The sequence below is a fragment of the Haliaeetus albicilla genome, chromosome 28 (genome assembly GCF_947461875.1).
Source record: "Haliaeetus albicilla chromosome 28, bHalAlb1.1, whole genome shotgun sequence".
NCBI lineage: Eukaryota > Metazoa > Chordata > Aves > Accipitriformes > Accipitridae > Haliaeetus > Haliaeetus albicilla.
In genome coordinates, this window is record NC_091510.1 from 12,556,365 (window position 1) to 12,580,005 (window position 23,641).

The 23,641-nt window shown below is 39.4% G+C and overlaps 2 protein-coding genes across 2 annotated transcripts; one reads left to right on the plus strand and one right to left on the minus strand.

Annotated features, from left to right (window-relative positions):
- Positions 1–219: 219 nt before the first annotated feature.
- Positions 220–13,718, minus strand: LOC104313578 (GLIPR1-like protein 2). The gene is made up of 7 exons (XM_069773367.1): positions 13,543–13,718; positions 12,375–12,406; positions 10,556–10,801; positions 7,357–7,460; positions 2,470–2,555; positions 924–950; positions 220–828 (listed from the first exon to the last, which is right to left on the minus strand). The coding sequence occupies exons 1-7, from the start codon at positions 13,697–13,699 to the stop codon at positions 674–676; spliced, it is 807 nt and encodes a 268-aa protein (XP_069629468.1). The 5' UTR covers positions 13,700–13,718; the 3' UTR covers positions 220–673.
- A 212-nt stretch (positions 13,719–13,930) lies between these two features.
- On the plus strand, positions 13,931–22,509 carry CCDC107 (coiled-coil domain containing 107). Its single transcript, XM_069773797.1, has 6 exons — positions 13,931–14,130; positions 17,049–17,245; positions 18,567–18,633; positions 19,879–19,969; positions 21,114–21,223; positions 21,823–22,509. Exons 1-6 carry the CDS (start codon positions 13,950–13,952, stop codon positions 22,095–22,097), a joined length of 921 nt encoding a protein of 306 aa, XP_069629898.1. The 5' UTR covers positions 13,931–13,949; the 3' UTR covers positions 22,098–22,509.
- Positions 22,510–23,641: the final 1,132 nt, after the last annotated feature.

A 23,641-nucleotide genomic window follows, 5' to 3' on the forward strand; every position in this document is an offset into this window, starting at 1 on the left:
CAGGAAATATGCTATACGTAAGTAACGGTACACATTAAAACAAGGAATAAAAAAATGAAAATTAAGCACAAGGTTTAGAGGGAGTTAGGAACAAAATAATAAAAAATCTAAAGATTCGCATTTTGAATGAGCAAAAATAAATGCATTAACTTATAAATACCAAGTTGTACTAACTTCACAAATATCAAGACTTCTAAAGAACCATCTTTGTATAACATCTTCTGACTTTATACATTTTATTCAGAACATTCTGTCACTCTAGGAAACAGGACTGAGTACATGATATGATGCTAGGTTTCTCTCAGCATCTAAATTAAGCAATTGTGATTTCAAATATTGGCTTAGTATGAATTTTAACCGTTGTTTAACTGACACATACTTTTCTCCTTGAATTCCAGGAACAGAGTACGTCACAGTTTTGGGAAATTCGGTATTTAAAAATAAGGCTCCAAACCTTACCAGATACCATCTTTAGCTTAATATTTTCCCAATATGGGTTTTAACCACCTAGAATTTCACTTTTTTTTGGCATGTTAACTTTCTCTAAGGAGCATAAAATAATGGCAACAAAATTATTGTCAAAGAAAGTTGTCTTTAAAGTTATGTAAATATAACTTTTTTGCTTAATTCATTAGCAAGTATATTCAGAAGACAATATGTACTTAAAATCCAGTTAGGTGGACATATGCATGTTTGTAAAGTGTTTTTTGATAAAATAAACAGCTACAAAAGCAAGAAACATCAGTGATGCTCTCAAAACTACAAGACTGATACAAGCCTCATCGCATAAAATTCTGAACTCCCAAGGGGGGTGCCATCTTGAATAATCTATAAATAAGCATATAAATATAAGATTTATGGGGAGTACATACATTTAAAGTAACTAAGAAATATAAGTAGAAGTGTAAAATTGTAATACATACAGATAATTTTATCACGTTCTGGATTTCCTGGAAAAAAGGGAAAAAAGAAACAGAAACAGCCAGCCATGATTTCTCTTTCCTTAAATCTTTACTAGCTAGCTAAAACAAACTCATCAGATTTACAGTCAATAGAATTTGAAAAACTCTGAGAATCCCATTGATAAACCTCACAAATAAAACTCAAGCTAAAATGTTTTGATAAAAACTAAACCCAATACTTCATAATATTAATGTCTCCATAAAGCTATTACTGTTTATAACAATGACATCGATGGGGGAGAGGGACGTATTATACAGCCCCTTTATTTTCAGTTTGAATCCTCTCTCCTTTGTCTTTTTCAAAATAATAAATAGTGTTTAAATATTCAGAATATACACATGAGCTAGTAAATACTATGAAACACAATTTTACGAATGAGAACAGGAGACAGACTGTTTCCTAAGTGAGGCCTAACCCTGGGATCAAGTATAACCGGGTATTCCTTGTATCTGTTTTTCAGAGGTGTATGCTACCTAAAAATTAAGACCTACAGGATTGCTGAATGTTTTTAAAGCTATACTAACCTATATATTGAGCAAATGCAATAACTAACTGTTAAACAAAACCCACAAGTCTTATTCCCAGTTTACTAAATGAAACTTAAAAACATATGTTCTAACTTTAGCCACAGGAAACTTCTAGCTTGTGACTTCCCAGTAGGTAGAAGTTGTCAGGTCTAGAACTTTCTGAAGAGAGACGACCTACTGTCTCTTAATGTTTCATTCCATCAAACATGACACATACTTAGCAATTCATGACTCTAATTCATTTTCTTGACAAGAATAGAGTTAAAAGAATTACCCCATTTAAGGAATGAATCCTATTTGCCATGGGGAAAACATCTGATAGCTAGAGAATTAAATCAGTATGCAGTCCCTTTTCCCCCAGACATAACCAGGTGAGAAAGACAATGTGCCTCTGTGAATAATTTCTTTTATAACTCTAGCATGAATTACAGACCCAGAATGACTTTCCCACAGTTACCGTGACTGCTTACAGAGTGTATAAGCATCAGCTATACTGATGCTCCAATGTAATTTTGCTGTGGCTGCACAAAACAGTCACAACAGACTCAGTAACTGCAATTTAAATATTTTAGTCTAAATACAAGTGATTAGTAGCTTTGCAGTTTCTGAAGGCCTATGAGAATACTCAAGAGCTGCTGCTAAATGCTGCTTTCAAAAGTACATAGATGCTGATTTCTTTGGTATGATTAATGAAGTCAGTGGAGTGCAATAGAAACAATAATACTTTTAACTATATCATGAATTATACCTGTCTATAATCAAATGAAGACTTCGTAATGGTCAGAGGCCCACAATCAGTAAAACATGAACTATCTGTTTCCTGAATGTAAATGGCCTTAAGAATAGTTCTAAATTAGTTGTGAATTGGACCTGAATGAGCACCATCAAGGAGTAAAACAAAGCTTGCAGCATTCTTTATCAAGTAGATGGTTGTATTATTTCATTTTACTTATTGCATTTTACATTTGCTTTTACTTACTACACAGTTTATTTTCACAGGTGTCCCCTTTTGCACAATTACTGCATGATTTTCCTTCTATATATGGTCTTCTTAGACCGTTACCACTACAAAGGAAAAAGAAAATTTTCATACATAATTTTAAGTGATTTGTTAAATATCTTAAATCATTTGTTGAAGTAAATACACTGAAAATACAATAAATGGCTGATAATTCATTAAAAACATCAGAATAATTTTCCTTCCTTTAATTTTTATTGTTCTGTCCCTGTGAAAGAAAAGAATCTTAAAAAGCTATTATTTTCCTTATGGGAAAATACTCAGGCTTTTTATTCAAATTTTACACTGGTATATGAACTACTAAAACAGAATGTTCTGAATGGAGCTTCGTTTCAACTGAGGTAAAATGAGGATTTGAGAGTGGAAAATTTTAAAGCTGACACACTCCCAAATAGCTTGAAACCAACTATTTAGCAAAAAAAGAAATCTTATGAGCTTCATTCCACAAAACATAAATGTCCAAGAGTAAGTATGCAGTCTCAGTGAAGACACTGGGACCCTTACATGCTTAAGTATTTCATCCAAGCGGAGCCAAAGTTTTTAAGTATAAAGATCAGCCCACAGTACTTACCACTGCACATTCTCAGAAAGGCTCCTTATACATAATAACTGCTGAAAATGATAATGCAGATAACCATCATCCTGGCTGTCTATACTAATGGGAAACACAGTACCCAGTCTCTGCTGCATCCATTCAAAAAGATGAAGCAATGCTAGGTTTCATAGCCTAATCCTGGGAACACAGGGGCAGATTTAGTCCCCTCAAAGGACTGTGGGCTATTATAGTTAGGTTGGTTTGTCACTCTACTCACCTCCATAGTGGGCACTCCTCAAAGCAGATAATTTGCACCAAGACCTGTGATAACATTTTCAGGATTCTAAGTCTGTATTTACACCCTATATCATCTATGTTTATAAAAAAGAGCTACCCACCAGACATACAGATGTAAGGGTTGGTATAATACTGTTGTACAAGTTGGAGGGAGAAGAACACCCCGAAAGACTACCTGCAACTTACTTGCTACTATTCTTCTTTGAAATGTCTTTTATATACATTGTTCACAGGTACACTGTTGGCCTGAGTTTTATCCCAGCAGCATCTATAGTGGCATAATGCAACCACATGCCCCAACATGCAGTCCAGGCAGTGATAAAATGGAATGGGGATCTTCTGATCCCAAGAATTGAACATAGGTTTTGAATTGGTCAGAGAACAGTGGGAAAGTAAGTTGTTAATATATGTCTGTATACATAAATCCCTCAAAAATAAAGTTACAAGTTAAGTAACATATCTTTGGGGTGATTGTCCACATATACATTCACAGCATGCGTGATTCCAAAGAGCAGACCACAGAGTTATCTTAAAAAGGGTCTCAGAACCCAGAATAAGAAAGACTGAAGGACAAAACATTGCTTCTAGAAGTTCTGGCAAGAGCATAATGCCCATAAGGGTGTGAAAGCAGACCCACTTGGTGACCATGCACATTTCAATTGCAGGAATGCAATACAAAGAAGCTACAGATGTTGCCTGAGCTGCAATTCAGGAAGTCTTTCTTGGTATCAAAGGCTTCCACTTTTAAGTGGTAATTACATTACTACTTCACACAGTTCATAATCCACTGTGAAATCCTCTTTGAGAAGACTGATAGAACTCTCAGCCACAGACTGAGAGAGATGAAAGGCCTTGCCTTTTTCTCTGAGAGGCCTTATCTTGTTATTACAAATAAGTAAATCTATCTATCTATTCATCTATTTAAAGATCGGTTAACACCAAGGTTGTAGAGCGCTCCCTCATTGAGAAGGTGTAAGGAATGGGAAAAAAAGCCACAAATTAACTTCTGGAGGGAGAAAAAAACTCACTCTCACAAGGAGCTTCAGGTGGCTTCTGAAGACTATGCTACTTAAATGGAATAAAATATATGAGAGACTATCATATGGGCTTTAAATTTCACTTGTCTTGCTGGTTTAGGCAATAGAAACTAAAAGGCTGTCTCCATGAAAAGTGACATTATTATGTTTTATGTTTTACTCTTAAAGAGTAATCATTTAATTTAATTAATCATTACTACTTTTTCATTTGCTTCTGACAGCTAGCAAGTATTGAGCTGACATTTTCCATGGTTTTATAGGTGACCGCCTTTTCCCCCATGTGTATCACTTCATATTTACTTACAGTGATTTCCATTTACCACTTTATTGACTATCCACTGAGGTGCTCTAACATTTTAACTCCCACAACTTCTTCAGGAGAAACTGAGTCCTAAAAATGGCAGATACAGCCACCTGTCGGGGATTGGATGCCACTTATCTTTCTAAAGAGGTGGTGGAGACCTGGAAGGTCATATTCATGGAAAGGTACAATAACAAAAAGGTAATGAGATGTTATTTGTATTCCCAGCAGCATAGAAGTATCATGGATTATAATTTTTTCTTACAACAGAAGAACTGAGAAGCATCGAGTGAAGTTGGGAAAAGGAGGTAGTTTTTCCACATCTGTTGAAAGCCAGGACACATCTCTTGTTCTGAGGATGCCATGATCTGCCGAACAGGAAAATGGGGATATCCTGTCCCTGCCAATATCCATGACCTCAATGAATCCTTTTTTGATGTGAAAAGGTGAAATGACAGTATTTGCATTCACAGCACTTAAAACTCATGAAGTACAGCTACTACCTGTAAGACAGACTGATAGGAATATCAAAGAAGGTATCTTGCTGTTTAGAGGCATCTTATTCTTTTTAAGAGTGCTGGGATAACCTCAACCACTACAAATCCTAATCTGAAACCGCAAATACAGCTGTTCAAATTCTGTAAGATCTGAATGTGTCATCATAAACTCACAACAGGAAGCAGTTATAAGGTTGTTTGCTCTAAAATAAGTGGAAACTTAACAGCTCCAAAACCAGAACAGGTTATGCCTTCTGCTAATGTAGACTTGTGATAAAGTTTCCTAAAGAGCAGTAAAACAGAAGCATAAATAAGAGCAACTGTCTGAATTGAACTGAATAAATCTTCTCAATGACATCTACGGTCCATCTGTCTCTGATGGTATTTGGTATTTCTAACCACCTTGTAACATAGTCATCCTGGTAATTTTGATATACAGTTTCCAAATGTGTGAGAGAAAACTGAGCATGAAGATGAAGATTCACCTACCAAGAAGAAGGTAGGTAGAAGAGATGAGAAGAACAGCACGACAAACAGAGCCTGGTAGCAAGCATGTGGCAGCTAACTTTAATGATGACAGGACAGGGCACATTCCAAACTACGGTAAGCTTCTCTTTAAACAGGGGGAAGGATAGTCCGGGCATCTCAGACATGGATGGTCCCAGCAGCAGACCTTCAGAAAAGATCTGTAAAAGGGCTACACTATAAAACTGGTACACTGAATAAAGTAATTCTGGTGAGGTGGTCCTTAAATTGGTGCATCCTCAACTCTGAAAAGAAACTGCTATCCTAGCAGGGTAACTGAGCACTAAGGGTCCAAACCTCAAGGAGTCATGAAGGTCAAGTTGGAAAAGGCTGTTCTAGTGTCTGGAGTGTGGTGATGACTGGTGGCAAGGTTAAGGTTTACCTATTTTTCCAGACAGTTTAGGAAGGGAAAAGGCTGTTAGATGATGCTCTGTCTGCTCTAACTCCACTTGTTTCTGTGGTGATGTAGAGATCAGCATTCTTGGTATCAAGCAGTGGACAGAAGAACAATGGCATGTTAGACCTCATCTCAGACAGCTATTCAGCTTAGCTATCCATTCTCCAGGATGTGCAGAACAGCACAGCAAACCAACATGGTATGTTGTTACAAATGAGAAAATTCTCAAGTGACAAGGCTTTACAGACCACTGTGGATGTCAGTCATTATGCTGCACTGGCAACTGGAAACATTTTAGTTCAGATTTTAAAAAGAAAACAACAAAGTTCCATACCCCAGCAAGTTTCAAAATAACATTTCAAGTTCAAGTCCAGTTTTGTGGTACTGGAAGATAGATAGGCAGGGCTCAATGAATTTTTTAGTTCAGGCTAATTTAACTCCCTAGTAGCGGCCCAGGTTTGCTAGAAGAAAAAACAGTTGTCATGCAAGCTCACAAGCTATGTTATGTTTTTAAAATGACAAACAGACTGCATATGCATGTGCTTGATTATGGACTGTGCATTACTATGAGACAAAATATATTATTTTAAAACTATCTGCCTGTTTTCAACCTCCTCCTGCTTTAGGAACAGCACTGGCTGGGGCCTATGTTTTTTTAGAATATGAATTTAAATGTAAAATCACATGTTGCAGTTAGCTTTTTCTTGCATTGATCATTTACTGTTTTCTAATGCTTAAATAGCATTTGGTATAATCACAGCCATTAAAGATGCAAGAAATGATAATGTAATTTTATTTTACTCAGTTACACAGAAAGGAAAAGCAACTAACAACTGTGCTATTACTTCCATCATTTCTAAGGAAAAAAAAATAGTGTAAAAAGCTAAAGTGCAATTGAAAAAATCTATAAAACTGCAAGAGGTAATTCCAGCTCTGACAGCAGTTGCCTGCAGCAACTTTCTCATTGATTCTGTTTCATATGAAAAAAAAAATCAATGAAGTGGAGCATGAGCTAATTCTGGGATTTGTTTGTTTAAGATTAGCACAGAATGAGATTTATCAGTAAAGTTGACAGATTAAAAAGCTAAGCAAGTACATGTTCTAATGCTCATGGCTGTCTTGGTAACTGAATTTGACAACTATTGTTTTCTCCGATTGCATTTACAAGGCTACCAATAAATAAAGAACCCAATTTACTTTCAGCTAAATGTCATTACAATTGCTTTCATTTTTTTATTACATTTGAACCAGCAACTTACCCTGGTGAATAGTTGCAAACAAAATTTACTGCATTTCGTATTCCTGCAACTTCCCTACATAGAGTAACAGCACAGCCTATTTTATATGAATTGTCCCAAACAACCTAAAAAAAAAAAAAGCTTTTAAAAGAAATTAAAAACTACACTCAGCAGTAACCTAGTCTAATATCTAGAAAGTTTCCGTTATTTTCAGAGAGCCTACATATTACTTTCATTTGCAGCATCTGACCTTTTTATGCATTTAAAAAAATTGCTGGTAAGCAAGCTTTTTAAGATGAACTTCTAAATATTCACCCCTCAAGATGAAGTGACCTATGCTGCAAGTTTCCACAATCTTCTACAGGACAAGTTCAGTAAGAGTCACTGACTTCATGATCCAGGGATAGATTCCATGGAACAAAAGGGAAATTAGTGGCAACTACCCAAAAGCTCCTTAATTTGAACATTCATAACTTAGGTCTGCAAGAAGAGCTTCTCCTGTTGCGCTAGAAGTGGTATGGCTGATAACTACTGTAAACTTAAGTCTGAAAGCTTTACCACTGCGCATTGTCAGACTAATGAGTGTTATCTGCCATACTTAAGAGAAGATGGTTTACTAACACTTACAGCTTGGGCATCTGCTTTTTCTTTGGAGCTTCTTCCTATACCTTCTGCATATGACTAACCAGACAGTATTGAATTCAGGTAAAAATGTTTAACTATATACCTAGAACATCCGGATGATCATACATTCCACTTCTGGAAAATTTAAAGACATAGGGGATTACTCTTGGTATCTCCCCAGTACAAAAAGTACAGGTCTCAGACCAACAGACTGATTTGAACATCCCTCAAAGTTCCACCTCTTCAACTGTAACTGCAAGAAGTGGTTATCTTCAACAGACATAACCTTTCTTCAAAAAGGACCTTAATGTTTAATGTGGTGTTACCTGAATCCTGGATTAAGGACTAAGCATTTCAGGGGCCTTTATGTAACAGCTTCACATAGCTTTTTGAGATTTCCACCATTTTGAGATTTCTGTGTCATGGTTCTCTTAGCAGGTCTACACAGCCTATCCGTTTATGATTTGTAAATTTTACCCTTTTTCAATTTTGTGTCTGAGCCTTCAAGTCCATCATGGCTCCTGGATAATGCATGGCCTTTGATTATCAATTTGGATGACATAGGTACTTTTACATGTTCACTGGTGTTTAACCCTGTCGTGGTTTCAGCTGGGATTGAGTTAATTGTATTCCTAGTAGGTGGTACAGTGCTGTGTTTTGAGTTCAGTATGAGAAGAATGCTGATAACACTGATGTTTTCAGTTGTTGCTCAGTAGTGTTTAGTCTAAAGTCAAGGATTTTTCAGCTTCTCGTGCCCAGCCAGCGAGAAAGCTGGAGGGGCACAAGAAGTTGGGAGGGGACACGGCCAGGACAGCTGACCCAAACTGGCCAAAGGGACATTCCATACCATGTGACGTCATGCCCAGTATATAAACTGGGGGGAGTGGGGACGGGGGGAATTGCCGCTCAGGGAATAACTGGGCATCGATCAGCGGGTGGTGAGCAATTGCACTGTGCATCATTTGTATCTTCCCGTCCTTTTATCATTACTGCTGTCACTTTATTAGTGTTATAATTATCATTATTAGTTTCTTCTTTTCTGTTCTACTAAACCGTTCTTATCTCAACCCACGAGTTTTACTTCTCTTCCCGATTTTCTCCCCCATCCCACTGGGTGGGGAGTGAGTGAGCGGCTGCGTAGTGCTTAGTTGCTGGCTGGGGTTAAACCACGACAAACCCTTTTTAACTCTACTTGCTTTCTTCCAGTGATTAGTTTCCTTTGTAATTCTGCCTGAAATACTGCCTGAAATGCATGAACATTTTGATACTACTTAACAATGTGTAACAAGAAAGGAGCAAGCAACATTAATCAGGGGAAAGAAAAGCTTAGAAGTGAACATCACCCCAAGAAAAAAGTGCAAGAAGCTCCAGAATTCTGTGTAGACAAGGCTGAACACCAAATCTTAAAATGCTAGGAACTACCTTGCTACGTAAATTTTTTTTTTTAATTTACTGTGCCAGAGAAAAAATGAAAAATATTTTCCAAAGATATTGTCTAGTTCTGATCTTCTAAAGATTTACTGCCCAATGAACAGCAAAACTTCAATCCTCCAGCCTTGCTTTTGAGTTTGTTACAGGCAGAACCAGGGGCACGAAACAAGAATTAACACTTGAGGGGAAAGAAGTGAGAAAAGACATAAAAGAGGTACAAAAAGACCCAAACAAAAATGCTTTGTAAATGATTCTGGTAACTTTCATCAAAGTATTAATGAAATATTTCATTAAAGTATTTTCATTTCACAATCCAAAGTCTACTCAAAAAGAACCTCGCAGCTACTGTTGTGTCCGGTAACAGTTTCACACTAAGTATACTGCACAGTATTATCAACTGTAATTTGCATAGAGAGCAATCTAAGCATCTCTGAACACTGAGATAAGAATTTAAAGAGTCACTTTTACTAGATAAGATCTACCTGACATTAAAATTATCATCTGTTTCAGATCAGTGAAATATTATGTGTTTGCTCATAGATGAAACTAATTCTACTGCAAAGCTTGTTTTTTAAAGATGGGAATGAATAAATCCATTTAAAATATTAAGTGTTCTAAGAAAATCTTTACTTTCTCAGCAGAATTAAGTTTGTCAGAATTACCACTGAGAAATCAGAAATATATCATAAATTGCCTCTTTTGTTGTTGATGCTCTTTTTTCCCCCTTCCTTTTTTACAAGATTTGTAAAGAATACAATTTACTTTGGCTGGATTTTGTCCTTCTGGTAACATTTCTATGAAGGAGTACCCACAGACATTCTGCAATTACTGTGATTACTTCGAACAGCATCTCCAAACTTAAGAGAATTCAGAACTGTGTGGCTTCGCAGCTAGAGAACTTGAAGTTCATGTAGTACTGATACAATGAAACGAGGAGCGAGGCTTTCAGTGAGGCCAATATTGTGGACATGAAGAATGGATTATTATACAAGACAAAGAGGTGAACCAGCAGGGTTAACCAGCAGTACAGCCATTGCTTGAGATTACAAAAGACAGTAAACTGCCAGTCACTACAAACCACATATACAACCCTGTATTATTTACAGCCCCTACTGATTCAACTAGTAGGCACTATACAGGATATTTAACCAAAGATAACTCTTACCTGAATGTAATGACCGCAAACCTTACTACATTTCTGCACTGCAAAAATATAGAATCTGACTTCATTATACCACGATTTAATGGCATCAGCAACATGGAATGCTTGATGACTTCCAACCCAAATATTCTCTCCAATAGATGTGAAATTAGGATGGCACTGATGTTTCTGACTTAAGTACACATTATGTTCAAAAATGCATTTATTTGCCCATGCCCTTGCAGTCCTTGCCAAAGCTGCATCCCAAGTCTGCAAAACATGAAAGGTGAAATACTTGTGCAATGTTAACTTACAACCAGATCATAAACAATCAGACAAAACCGGTCAGGCAGTAAAGTACAGATAGATATCATATGCTGGAGTTTCATAAAGAAATCCTTTCCCTTATTTAGGCAAGTACCCATGTTTTAGTTTCATTGACTGTTCCTGTTGCAGCACAGAAATATGAACTAATTTCATTAGACGAGTTTGTTTTCCCCCTTCACTGTTGAACATTAACTTTATAAGAGCACTTGATAGCAACTGAAAAGATGTTTGAAATACACTTTTATCTTCAGATAAGAAATTACTGTCACATTAATTAAACATTAAACTTTTTTTGGTAATTTTTTTGTTGAACAGGTCACTAAGGATTTCTATTTGGTACATAAAAATTAATTCAAAGAAAAAATGCACAGCTACTATAGATTCAGATGTATAAATATTTTAAGTATTTTTAAGAGAGCCCCAAGAAACAAATATTTACCCCTCCTACGATCATTTTACAAAGGCAGCGTCATGAGGTAAACATGCCAATGTTTGGCCAGTAACTCATTCTGCTACCTCTTACTTCTTTGCAGTCTGCCACCATTAACAAAACTTCTGATTCCTGAACATGAACAATCTTTGGTATTTGTCTACCAGTCATGATTGTTTTTCAGCATGTTTCCTCTACCATTAAAGTACCTAGTTTTATGTCTTATGTAAAAGATCCTGTGTCTTATTGCCTAGGTTTACTGGTGTTCGTACATTCCAGTTCACTCTCAGTCTCTATGGCTGCCAATACGGTTTTCTCCCTAAGGCCTTTTTTTTTTTCTAACCATATTTCTACATGCATACCTTTATTCATAATTTTTCCTGGTTTCCCTATTCCTGAGTACTAAAACTGGGTCTGGTGTCTTTCAGAAGCTTCTTCACTTCCAGGGTCATACCCCCATACCTGCCATTCTGGCTGCAAACCCACCCAAGCAAATGGCATTCTTTGCCATCAGTATCCCAGCACAGCACGAGCCTTCCTCAGGGTACTCATCCTTTAGCTGCTCATTGCTCACAACATTTTCCTCTTGAGATATATAGTGGACTAAACATCAAAGATCCGCTTTTTCTGCATCTTCTTCAGCTTTGCTTAACCCTTTCCAGCAAAAATTTTCACATGCAATTTGTTTTGGTTATGACAAGCAAAGATTCTTCCTTGCCACCAGAAATCCCCTTCAGCCCCAGGACTGCAGTTCATATCCTTGCTTTTGATGGAGAGCCTAACTCTTCTGGATCAGTCCTGCTGCTGGACCACTGCTTCTTCCTAAGCAGAAATTCCTTGGGGTGAATTGTGAACATCATCGGCTGGCCTGTGTCACTGCATCACGCCTGCTGTTCCCAGACTCACCTGTCTACAACTGACTTGACTCATTACCATATTTCCTATCAAATAAACGCCACCCTGGTCGCCTCACCCGGGGACTACCGAGAGACCCCCGGCCCACCCTCCCACTCCCCCCGGCCCACCCTCCCACTCCCCCCGGCGGGGCTCTGGAGCCACCCGCGCCCCCCCCGGGCCTGTCCCTACCATGTACCGCATGCCGCTGGCGGCCGGCTGGACTTTGGCGCTGAGATGGGTTAACCCTGGCTGGACGCCAGGCGCCCACCAAAGCCGTTCTATCACTCCCCCATCCTCAGCTGGACAGGGGAGAGAAAAATATAACAAAAGGCTTGCGGGTCGAGATAAGGACAGGAGAGATCATTCACTAATTACCATCACGGGCAAAACAGACTCAGCTTAGGGAAAATTAGCTCACTTTTTATTACAAATCAGCCAGAGTAAGGTAAATGAGAAATAAAACGAAATCTCAGAACACCTTCCCTCCACCCCTCCCTTCTTCCCGGGCACAACTTCACTCCCGGATTTCTCCACCAAGCCCCCCCAGCGGCACAAGGGGGACAGGGATGGGGTTTACGGTCATCACATGTTATTTTCTGCCGCTTCACCTCCTCAGGGCGAGGGCTCATCACACTCTTCCCCTGCTCCAACGTGGGGTCCCACCCACGGGAGACAGTCCTCCACGAACTTTCTCCAACGTGGGCCATTCCCACGGGCTGCAGTTCTTCACGAACTGCTCCAGCATGGGTCCTTTCCACGGTGTGCAGTCCTTCAGGCACAGACTGCTCCAGCGTGGGTCCCCCACGGGGTCACAAGTCCTGCCAGAAAACCTGCTCCGTGGGCTCCTCTCTCCACAGATCCGCAGGTCCTGCCAGGAACCTGCTCCAGCGCAGGGTTCCCACGGGGTCACAGCCTCCTTCAGGAACCCACCTGCTCCGGCGTGGGGTCCTCCACGGGCTGCAGGTGGATATCTGCCCCACCATGGACCTCCCTGGACTGCAGGGGGACAGCCTGCCTCACCAGGGTCTTCACCACGGGCTGCAGGGGAATCTTCGCTCCAGCGCCTGGAGCATCTCCTCCCCCTCCTTCTGCACTGACCTTGGTGTCCGCAGGCTTGTTTCTCTTACATGTTCTCACTCCTCTCTCCGGTGGCTGTTTTCCGCGTCCCAACTTTTTTTTTCCTTCTTAAAAATGTTATCACAGAGGCGTTACCACTATCACTGATTGGCTCGGCCTTGGCCGGCGGCAGGTCCGTCTTAGAGCCAGCTGGTATAGGCTCGCTCTCTCTCGAACACAGGGGAAGCTTCCAGCAGCTTCTTACAGGAGCCACCCCTGTAACCCCCCCCGCTACCAAAACCTTGCCACATAAAACCAATACAGGCGCGGAGCTCGTTGTGGACGTGCACGCAGGCCTCGATGAAGGCCTGATCCACGATGGTCGGTAAGGCGGGCGACCGCCCTGCTGCAGCCCTCAGCACCTCCCACAAGGCCAGCACCGCCACCCACGGCCTCATGGCCCCCAGCTGCCGGGGTCTTGCGTGAGGGGTCCCTGCCCTGCACACACCCCCCCCCCCGCGGCCTTTTCCAGAACCTTCTCCGGCCGGGAACTTCCCGCCCGACCCTTGGAGCGGCGTGACGCTGAGGAGCCCGCTGGGGGGCGCTGCGGCGGCGGGAGGGGAGCGGCAGCCGCGCGGGCGCCTCTCCTTCGCGCTGGGCGGCGGCTCGTTGGTAGGGGAGGCGGAGGAGGAGGAGGAGGCGGCGGCCATGGTGCTGTCGGCGGTGCAGCAGGTGGTGGTGTCGGTGGTGCTGGTGCTTTGTGTCTTCGTCGTCATGCCCAGGATGTTCGGGGGAGGAGGAGGAGGAGGAGGCGGCGGGAGGGCCGGCCGGTCTCCGCGGGGCGGCAAGGCCGGCCCCGGCCATTACGATCCCCGTCAGCACCGCAGAGGTAGGAGCCGTGGCGGTGGCCGAGGCCGGGTTGCGCGTTCCCTGCGGGAGCTGCTGGGAGCCGGCCCCTCTCTCGGGCGGGCTCGAAGGGAGCCCCCCCCCCGGCAACGGAGAGGGCTCTGCCTCGTCCGGCGGGGGGCGCTGGGCGTTGTCCGCGGGCTGTGAGGGGGGAAGGCCGTGTCGGACGGCTGCGGGCCGGCGCCTGGGCTCTCAGCGCCTCGCCTTAACCTTCCACACCCCCTTCCCGCCTTCACGTTCTGCTTCTCTAGTTCGTTACTGTGTCGGTTTTTGTCTGCGTTGTCTTAAGAACATCACTGTTAACTGCAGATGACGCCCTGTTACTGGAAGTGTATGTTATCAGGGCAGTTTGACGAGTAGCGCCTGCAGGGACAGGCTTAGTTACTCCAACAGATGAGCAGCTGTGAGGTGTCGGAGGAAAGAATTCACCGCGCGTGTTAGAATTGCAGTAAGGGAGCCAAGTGTTACTGTTAGCAAACGTTAGCACAGAATCCTGTGAGATTTGTCAGGTAGTGTATTGGAAAGAGTCCAAGATGCCTCTTTAGAAAAGATATCACTGAATGGGCTAGGGAGCTTACCCCTTGTGAAAGCTGCAGTGGTATAAATGTATGTTGAGCTGTGTCACTGTACGTCAGCTGAGGATTTAGCTCAAGGTCCAAAGGTCTGCTTCTGTTCTGGAAAATTACAAAAAGCCTGCTTTCTTGAGGTAGCTCTGTGATTCATTGGTGATGCCTTCCAAGGCATTGTAAACCAAAAGGTAGATAGTTGCTGTAATCCTCCAAATTATGTGTCTGTGGTTTTCCCTGGGAGGCAGAAAAAATGAGGCTTGAGCTGCTACCATGTTCTTCCCAGCTGATGTCGAACTTACTGTGCTTCGTAAGCTCTAGTCTGGCCTGTTTTGCTTGATTACTTTTAATTTATATGGTAGCTGTCATTTCCTGTAGATCAAATTCTTTTAAAACCAAACCTTGAAAAAAGCAACATTTCACATGCCTCTGCTTCTACTGATGTATTGGCCCAGCACCGCATAAAATAAATTTCAGGCGGATCTGCTGTTTTCACCTGTCTGGGTTCTTCTTTTCTCCTGTTTGGCCAGTACTCACTCTGCTGTTTCTTCTGTGAGATAAATTTGGTGCAGGACACTGGACTCCATTCGGATTCAATGTCCCTGTTCTGTGCCAGGAAGGTGGTGTTTCCCTTGACCACATTCGTATTCCTATGACCTGTGGAAATTTTTTCATCTGTGATATTAGGTATTTTAGTAAATCTCCTCATTTACATTAAAAACAAATAGAACTGAAAGAAGGAAGACTACATGTAAGATCAAACGTGATTTCCAGATTAGTTAGTTCAGTTTTAGTAAGTCTAAACCTGCTTTTGTTGAAAGGAGAATGTCTGCCTGAACTTGCATTAAATGATTAAGGTAGCTTGAGTTCTGCTTCTGTCAGCCAGGGTGTTTAATTTTTTGTGTAACTGTCCAGTTCTGCTTCGAGTTCCAGTGAGCAAACATACAGATTAAAGGTCTACTCCAAATGGGCATGTTGCAAACTGAGTAATGGGATGTGGAAGAACTTGCAGTGATGCCTGGCACGACTTGACTGCCGAGCTGATAGTAAATGTCGCTACAGTCAGGGTCATTCCTGGAAGTCTGAAAAACTTTTCTGGCTAACTCATTTTAGACAATTCTAAACCACTGTTCAAGATCTCTTATCACAAAGTACAAGCTTAGTTTAGCAGAATTAGATTCCTTTTTCTCTTGTATTTGGAAGAAGCTGTAGCCAAACAGTTGTTTCACTGGGAGTTGTAACTTATGTTAATTTTTTTCTCTACCTGATTGTGGCTCTCTTGCACACTTGAGTTATGTTACTGTAAATTCTTGAAATGCCACTGTTTCAGTATTAATTGACAAGGAGTGATTTGCATAATGGTCTTCCATTTGGGAGTTTTTATATAACGTGAACCTTGTTTTACCCATACTCAGTTCAGGGATATTAAATTATGAGGAACTAAATGTTCAAGGGGATTTTGAGGTATAAGTCTAAGCAGTCAGTTGAGACATCAGTGTTAAACTTAACAGCTCCCCAATCACCTGCTGTCTGTCTCTGCAAGCATCTGCATTCTTTAGCTAATAGCACTGTTTCTCATGTGCGTGTCCCATGACCCCAGGTTTAACTACCAAATAACCTAATTCGTAAGTCAAGCAATGACACTGGCTGTTTTATCTGCTGCCTGTTTTGGCAGGCAAATTACACGGAAAAATACTTCAGACTTCCGAGGTTGCATCTCTTTGCTATTGTGCAATCTTTTCCTGCTAAATATTTGATTTGGAGAGGTACAGCACTTCTAAGCCTGTGGGAATATCCATGTAACACTGAATTTACTGCCAAAATAATGAAAGCAGCAACACAGCATGTGTATTTCAACAAAACATTTTTTTTTCTGGGACTAGACAATTCAGTTTGTACTTAACTCCTTTCTTTGTTACAGAGGAAAAATATTGATTTGTAACATTGTTCTCAGCATTATTAATAGTTTCTCTGAATATGCTTTAATTTCAAGATGTAAGTTGTTTCTTGTTTTGTCTACCTTTCTGTGGTTTGCTGTGGGTTTGCCAATGTTGTTGTAAAGGAAGAAACTTAAAACTTGCATCTTAAAGATAGAAACTTAGTTTGAGGGTCTTTGCTACATAGATTTAACTTTGCATTCTATTCATGAAACAGTGATTTTTAATTTTTTTTTGGTAACTTTATTTGGATGCAGGACTGACCACACCATCTTAGAAGAGTGATAAACAAAGATGATCACACAAGAAGGAAACAATTTAATTCCAGTTGTGAAACTAATTGGACTCTTAATTTCCTTTCTAACTTTGTCTTCTTTCTCTCAATTTAATTTTTTAAGGTAGTCCTCAGACAGTTCACCTGAATCCAGGAAATTCTGACAGTAATACTTATCAGAGTATTCAGCAGATGAGAAATGCAATGGAAAAAGAGATAAAGAGTGAGAGAACAAGAGGAAATGGTAGAGAATTAGCATTCACCCTCATGCCGTTGTATGCTCTTGGAGTGGGAGTGTTTGCAGCATACAAATTTCTTAAGGTAAGCCATAAGAAAAGCATTAAATTATTGAAATTAGAAGGAAATGTAACTGGTCTGGGTGTGTGTTGTCGTCCTGCCCCCCCCCCCCCCCCCCCAATTCTGAGTCCATTCCCCCCCCCCCAATTCTGAGTCCATTTATGTGGTTGTCCAAAAGCCATTTATTGCTCGGTTTGTTTTTGAATGTGAGCTCCAAAGTTAAAATTATAGTATATCTGATTCTTCCTTATGAAGGTTTCTCACTGATCTTTTTTTAGACACTTAAAGAAGTGAGAATCTTACACCTCCCCTCCCCGCACCCCCTCCTCTCCCCCTCCCCCCAGTAAGAATCTGAGAACCTAAACAGTGCTGTTACCTGAGGTTGTAACTTAAGCCTCATGAGTATTTCACTTCCTTTTCATTCTTCAGAATGAGCTTGAGTATGGGAAGGAGATAGACGACTCCTGCAGAGTAATAGTCTTAGATTAGCAATTAGATAGAATAGTGAGTAGTCTAGATCTTTTATTTAGGACTTCTCATTTGGTCAAGCAGCTGCAACATAGGCTGTTACCTGTGACATGTGATACCTTTTCTACCATTAGTAAATTAAAAAAGTAGAACACATGATCAGTTGGGATTTTTTTTTTTTTAATTATCAGTCTTGATATTTATTATTTTATAGTAAGAGATGTTACAGCACTTGCAGTGCTGAGAGTGCACCTGGAACATTGTTGCTTGCCTTCAGGGGAAAAAAAAACACTTAAACCTGAACAGGACTGGAGACAGCATCTTCATTTCTAGGACTGGAGACAGCATCTTCATTTCCATAGTCAGTTTCGTATCATCTCGTATGTGAGAAAAATACAACAGCTTAGCAAGATGAACATAAAGGCAGACCAGTTTGGTTTTAAAAATTAATTAGTTTGTAAATAAGATTTAAACATCATAAAAACAATACTTTGGGTGTCAAAACTCTTTACACTTGTGGGACTGAGATGTAAATATTTCTATAATAGCATCTTTATTACTTTAAGAAAGAAGTTTTACCTCCTAGTTAATGATAGGAGACTGGATCCAGTAACCTAGAAGGTTCCTTCTGTTCATTTTTGAAAACTGGAGTTGTAATAGCAACTGCTTTCTTTTACAACTTTTGTCAGTCATGTTGTCACTGCTTAAAATCCGAAGTGTTAGTTTAAGATGGGAAGAAGGCATGGCAGAATAAAAGTTTCATTAATGGAGCACATTTCTGTGGTTGCTATTTAATTTCAGTAAATTTCTGAATGCATTTTTATTTTTAATATACAAATAGTGATGAAGTCTTCTAACATGATTATATTTATTAAAGATGAAGTCACATGAAGAAAGTCTCTCCAAAAAGGAAAAAAGTACAGAAGACAAGGCAAAGGAAACGGGTAAGATAGCCATTCAGAATGCATATGTTCACCAAAAATGCATATTTCCTGCTGGAACAAGCTACATATTTTTGTTGATGCAGTCTAGCTAAATGAGAACCATCTTCTAAGTTCCTTACGTGCAGTTAGGAACCTACAAAAAACCACTTTGTTATTCTGTGTACTTGAAACACTTGGTAGAGGTTTGTTTGAAATCTCCAAATGGTAATATTCTTTAAAACAGCTATACTAATACAGGATGGTTGTCTGCCTTTTAATGTCTGATGTTTTTCTTACTTAAGACCTGTTCAATTTTCTTCAGTATAATAGGATGTTTAAATAGGATTTAATACTCTTTAGAATTAATAGGGTATTTAAAAAGGATATAATGATCTGCTTTAGAGTTAAACTGTATTGATAGTGGAACAGTATGGATAAACAATTACAGAGACTGTTGAATTTCTGGGTCAAATTGGAGACCTGACAAAAACATTAACTGTTTGTAGAAGAGATAGAATAAATGATACTCTCTTTTTCTTCATGATACGGAGCACTCTTGACTGTCTGATTCAGTCTATTCTGCATGTGCCAAGAAGCAGGCTTTCCTTTGGAGAAACAGTCAGGCACATCAAAGCTGAGCTGTTTTCATACATTTTTTTTGCCCCTTGTACAGACACATTTTTAGTTAATTAAACAACTAGCAGCCTCTTTTGGTGTCTCTGTACACCAGATCTGTAATCAGGTTCAGCAGTGATTTTCTACACTGCCTACTTGCCATCCTTGTGTGTTGCATTATTCTTTCTTCACAGTTTAATAGTATTTTAGGAGGAGTTACTCCTCTCAACTCTAGTGCATTAAGTGTTGAATGTATTTGCGAGGTGTGAGTGGGCAAATTCATGACTATATTAAGTATAAATACACTAGTTTTACCTCAGGAAGTCTTGAAGCTGGGAAGGTGAGAGCCATATTCTTGCTCAGTTTCTGCCAAGGTGTTCTCTTTTTGCGTGCTATTGGAGACAAGTTATTGAATGAGAAGGACTTCTGGTCACACATAATAAGGCTTCTGTTCTTACCCTCACCACTCCCTTTTCATATTCTAGAATTTTATAGAGAAAAAAACCTTCCTGTTTTTGAATCTGCCCAACCAAAAATATAAATTAGTATCGTTTTGGTATTGTAAATATATTTCTTACAATGTTCTCTCCCTCTTGCCCCCACCCCCCTGGCCCTGCCTCCCTTTTTTTTTTTGCTTTTGTTTTTTGTTAGAGCATCAGCTTTTAGAACTGGAGCAGCATCTAGCACAGACAGAGAAAATGTTAAATTCTTTATTGACTCAGTTGGATCCACTGTCAAACTGGTGAGTGTTTCTAAAACATCTCAGTTAGTATTGTTTTCTGTGAATTGAAATTCTCCAAAATGTTGACAGAGAGTTCTTAAAAAATGTTCCTTATATATAGGTAAGGAACACTGTTTAGGAACCTTCTTTAATTACTTATTGATTCTGTAGCCTTTTGCAGGTAATAGTTTTCTTCTGCAGTTCATGATCTTTTCCACAGACATCTCCTGTCTCTTGTTCACCAAACATATATGCAAAAGCTCAGACTTACAATCACGCTACTGTCACTTAACAAGTTAAACTTGAATCTTGACCAAGGAGACTAATACTGAAAAAAACACTTAAGCTCGGTAGCATTTGAAAGCCCATGTGGGAATTGGATTTCTGGTATCAGAAAGAGTTTCCACCTTTTGATATAATTAGAAGACAAAACTAGTTATCAAGTTATGGCTGCTTATTTTTGTGTTTCGAAATGTTAAGTGTTAACACTGTTAAGTGATTGTGTGTGTTTCAGGGAAATATAACTTCACTGTTGTAGTGTAACAAGGGAATAAGTAATATAACTTCCTTGTGGTTTTAGAGATGATCTTTTCTTAAGAAGCCTTACCCATCTATTGGAAATAAAAATATTCGTGCAGTCCATTTTGTGTAGACTGACATCCTTCATGAAGCCGAGTTTAAAACATGCAGAATTTAGTGATTGTTCCTTTAGTGTGCTTCTGAACTTAATATGTGCTGGAACTATTAAGCAGCAAATTCACTGACCAATTTGCCTAACAAATTTCTAGTAGTGAGGGGGAGGAGAGAGCGTAAACAAAATCTGAAATAAATGAGAAAAGCCTCTAAACTGTGAAGTTCTGTATTAGGCATTGTTGTACTAAAAATAAAATCACTTTGGATAATTGTTTCTTTCAGTACTCGTTACTCAACCTTGGCCATTGGGGCTCCAGTGTTAGAATTCAGTGACTAGATTATTCAGTAGGTGTATGTGATGGGCTCCCCACTTCTCAAGAGACAGTTCTCAAAGAAAAGCTTGAGCTAAACCAATTGCTAACTTAAGTAAGGTGTTTATCCACGGAAAGAAATACCACAATCTGGAGCATTATTATCAAGCACTCACTTCCAAGGTAATCTTTCAGCTGGTGACATCTGTCTTTTTTTCTAGTGTTAATGCTTTAGCTTGTGAACAGAAAGATGAAATAATGACACAGCTCCAATCAATTAGACGACTGATGAAAGAAAGTGGATTGGATAAATCAGAAAACAAGATGAAAGGTACTTTGGTATCCAGCAGGATGGATAACTAAGTAGTTTATATTTTAAAAGAATAAACAGATCTTACTATAATGATGTTCAGCTCCTGCATCTGAGGTAATGTGTGTGGAATTAATTTTATTCTGGAGGAGTACCATTATTCCTGTTTGAGGTGTATCTAATTTCAAATTTTTGATAGATCATGATTTTTTTTAAGAATAGGTGCTAAAAGACATTGAGCTAGGATAGACCACACAGTCATGTTCTACTTTGTTAAAATGGGCTTCTTGAATGTGAGTTCCTGAGCAGTCTGTTAGTATTGGACTAACTTTAGTCTGCGGATTCCCAGATGGGAACCTCTGAGGCAGCGGGTAATGCTTGCATAATGTACCAAACATCAAATTGTGTATTAGTTTCAACTGGAGATTTCCAAGAGGTGTGTAGTAGTCTAAGAGAAATCTTAAATGTTAAGAATGGTTCAGTAGAAATTTGGGGAATTTTTGCATTAGTTGAGTCTTAATAAAAGAGAGAAAACAAATAAAAAATTCTACTTCTAAACTGACCCTTGAAATTTTGAGCCTTTCTAGTAATTTAAACTTACTTTTTTTTTTAATTATAAGATGTCAGCCACATTTGTAATGAGAAACTAGAAGATCTTATTCAGTCATTTGCTGAACATTCTCAAGAGAAAGAAATGGATGACAGAGAAGATGACAGTAATGAAGATTTGCTTGAGGATGTTGATAATGATTACAAAATAGAAGAGCATGAATTATGTGATGAATGTGAAGTACATCAGTTTGAGCCAGATGTGGTAGAAGACCAAGAAATGATACACAAAGATGCCATTGAATCCAAAGAGATAGGATTGAGGAGACGTAATAGATACGAATGAAATCTGTATATGTAAAACTTCCAAAAGCCTATGAATTTTTTTTATACTGTTGTATGCACTTTAAACTGTTTCAAATGAAGTTATGTGCACTGCTATATGCTTTAAAAAGAGGGGTGAAATTCTGCCTGTGCTTGTATCTATGATGGTTCTGTAACTGACTTCAGTGGCAGCAGAATTTCACTCAGGATGTTTACATATTTTTTTCTATTTATTTTTTTCCTATAAAAATATTTCTGTACTCTGTATATAATGCACTGTAATTATATCTGACGCTTCACTAAAATATTAGAGTATCTTGTAATTAAGACTATAAAGAATAGATGTTTCATGAATGTTTTGTAACTAGTAAGCATGGTGCCACTTGAACTGTGACTTACTTGAGTTCATTAAAGAGCATGCACTGATGAATTTAGCTCTTTGTGGAAAACTTTTTTCTAGGGGGGAGTGAAAAGCAGTATGGGTTAAGTCTTAGGGATACATTCATAGTCAAGTTTCTTTATTTGGAGAGAGAAATTCAGCCACAGACGCTATTTTAAAATAATTAGTCCGAGTTTTCTGTCTCCTCAGGAATGATGTATTGTTTTGTATGTCAATTTAAACCTTAGTGCATTACACTGGATCACTTAATTGCTTCCCCACCTGTCCCTGGTTAAGCTCAGCAGCTGCCTAATATTTAATTGATACCTATTAGTACTATATCCCTGTTTCATATTTATTTTAACACAATAGAATCTGGCCTTTTGATTCATTGTAATACACTTTTTCTGACATCAGTATTAGCAGATGTATTGCTATGTATCATTCAAGAACTGTGGGGTTTCTTTTTTTGACATGCTATACCAACTTGATAGTGGCTTTTTTAGGTCAGTGTTAAGAAAAGCATTTTCTTCCTTTGCCAGAATAACTTTTGTCTATATCTTTATTTTCTGTTAATTTTTTGTTCACTTAACGCACATGCCTATGGAACTGCCACCCTTTAACGACAGGAATTACGTTACAGGTAAGTCTGACAGTACAGTGCTGTTAAATTGTTTTATAATTGCATAGCTTTTAAGTAGGCCAGTTATAATGCCTGAACTCTTTTGCCATCTTTATTCTTGCAGGAAAATAACACGTGGATTTTTTTTTTATGGAGGAAACGTACTGTAGTTGAAGGGACCAAAACTGCTACTGTGTCACTCACTGAAACGGAGCAAATTATTCACTCTTTTGTGTCGAAACGTGGCACGTCTTTGTTTCTAAAAATGGATCACACAGGCTTGGAAGTAGCAGCATCCAGGAGTACATCCTTAGGGCCAGTGTATTAGTAGTTTCACAGTGGGATTTTTGCCTAACTGTAGAAAAGTGATTGACCAAAAAGCCAGGGTTTCTCAAGAGGTGACAGATCTTTCCCCAAGACGGAACGGATGAATCAAAACTGCTACTCGGGCGCAATTTGCTTTTTAAGAATGACTGGCCTAGGTCTGGTCATTCAGGACGACTGGGACCGTTTAAAGAAATCGTGATGGCGTAGAGGCTGTCCTCCCAGAGTAAACCGAACTAAA

What these genes read in the sequence shown, in the direction of transcription:
- CCDC107 (XM_069773797.1), top strand. Translation starts at nt 13,950, where the DNA reads ATGGTGCTGTCGGCGGTGCAGCAGGTGGTGGTGTCGGTGGTGCTGGTG. An exon ending in TCCCCGTCAGCACCGCAGAG is followed by an intron (nt 14,131 to 17,048) that starts GTAGGAGCCGTG and finishes TAATTTTTTAAG; the next exon opens with GTAGTCCTCAGACAGTTCAC. An exon ending in CAGCATACAAATTTCTTAAG is followed by an intron (nt 17,246 to 18,566) that starts GTAAGCCATAAG and finishes TATTTATTAAAG; the next exon opens with ATGAAGTCACATGAAGAAAG.
- LOC104313578 (XM_069773367.1), bottom strand. Translation starts at nt 13,699, where the DNA reads ATGAGGCCGTGGGTGGCGGTGCTGGCCTTGTGGGAGGTGCTGAGGGCT. An exon ending in GTTTGCAACTATTCACCAGG is followed by an intron (nt 2,556 to 7,356) that starts GTAAGTTGCTGG and finishes TTTCCTTTGTAG; the next exon opens with TGGTAACGGTCTAAGAAGAC. An exon ending in CTGTGAAAATAAACTGTGTA is followed by an intron (nt 951 to 2,469) that starts GTAAGTAAAAGC and finishes CCTTTTTTCCAG; the next exon opens with GAAATCCAGAACGTGATAAA.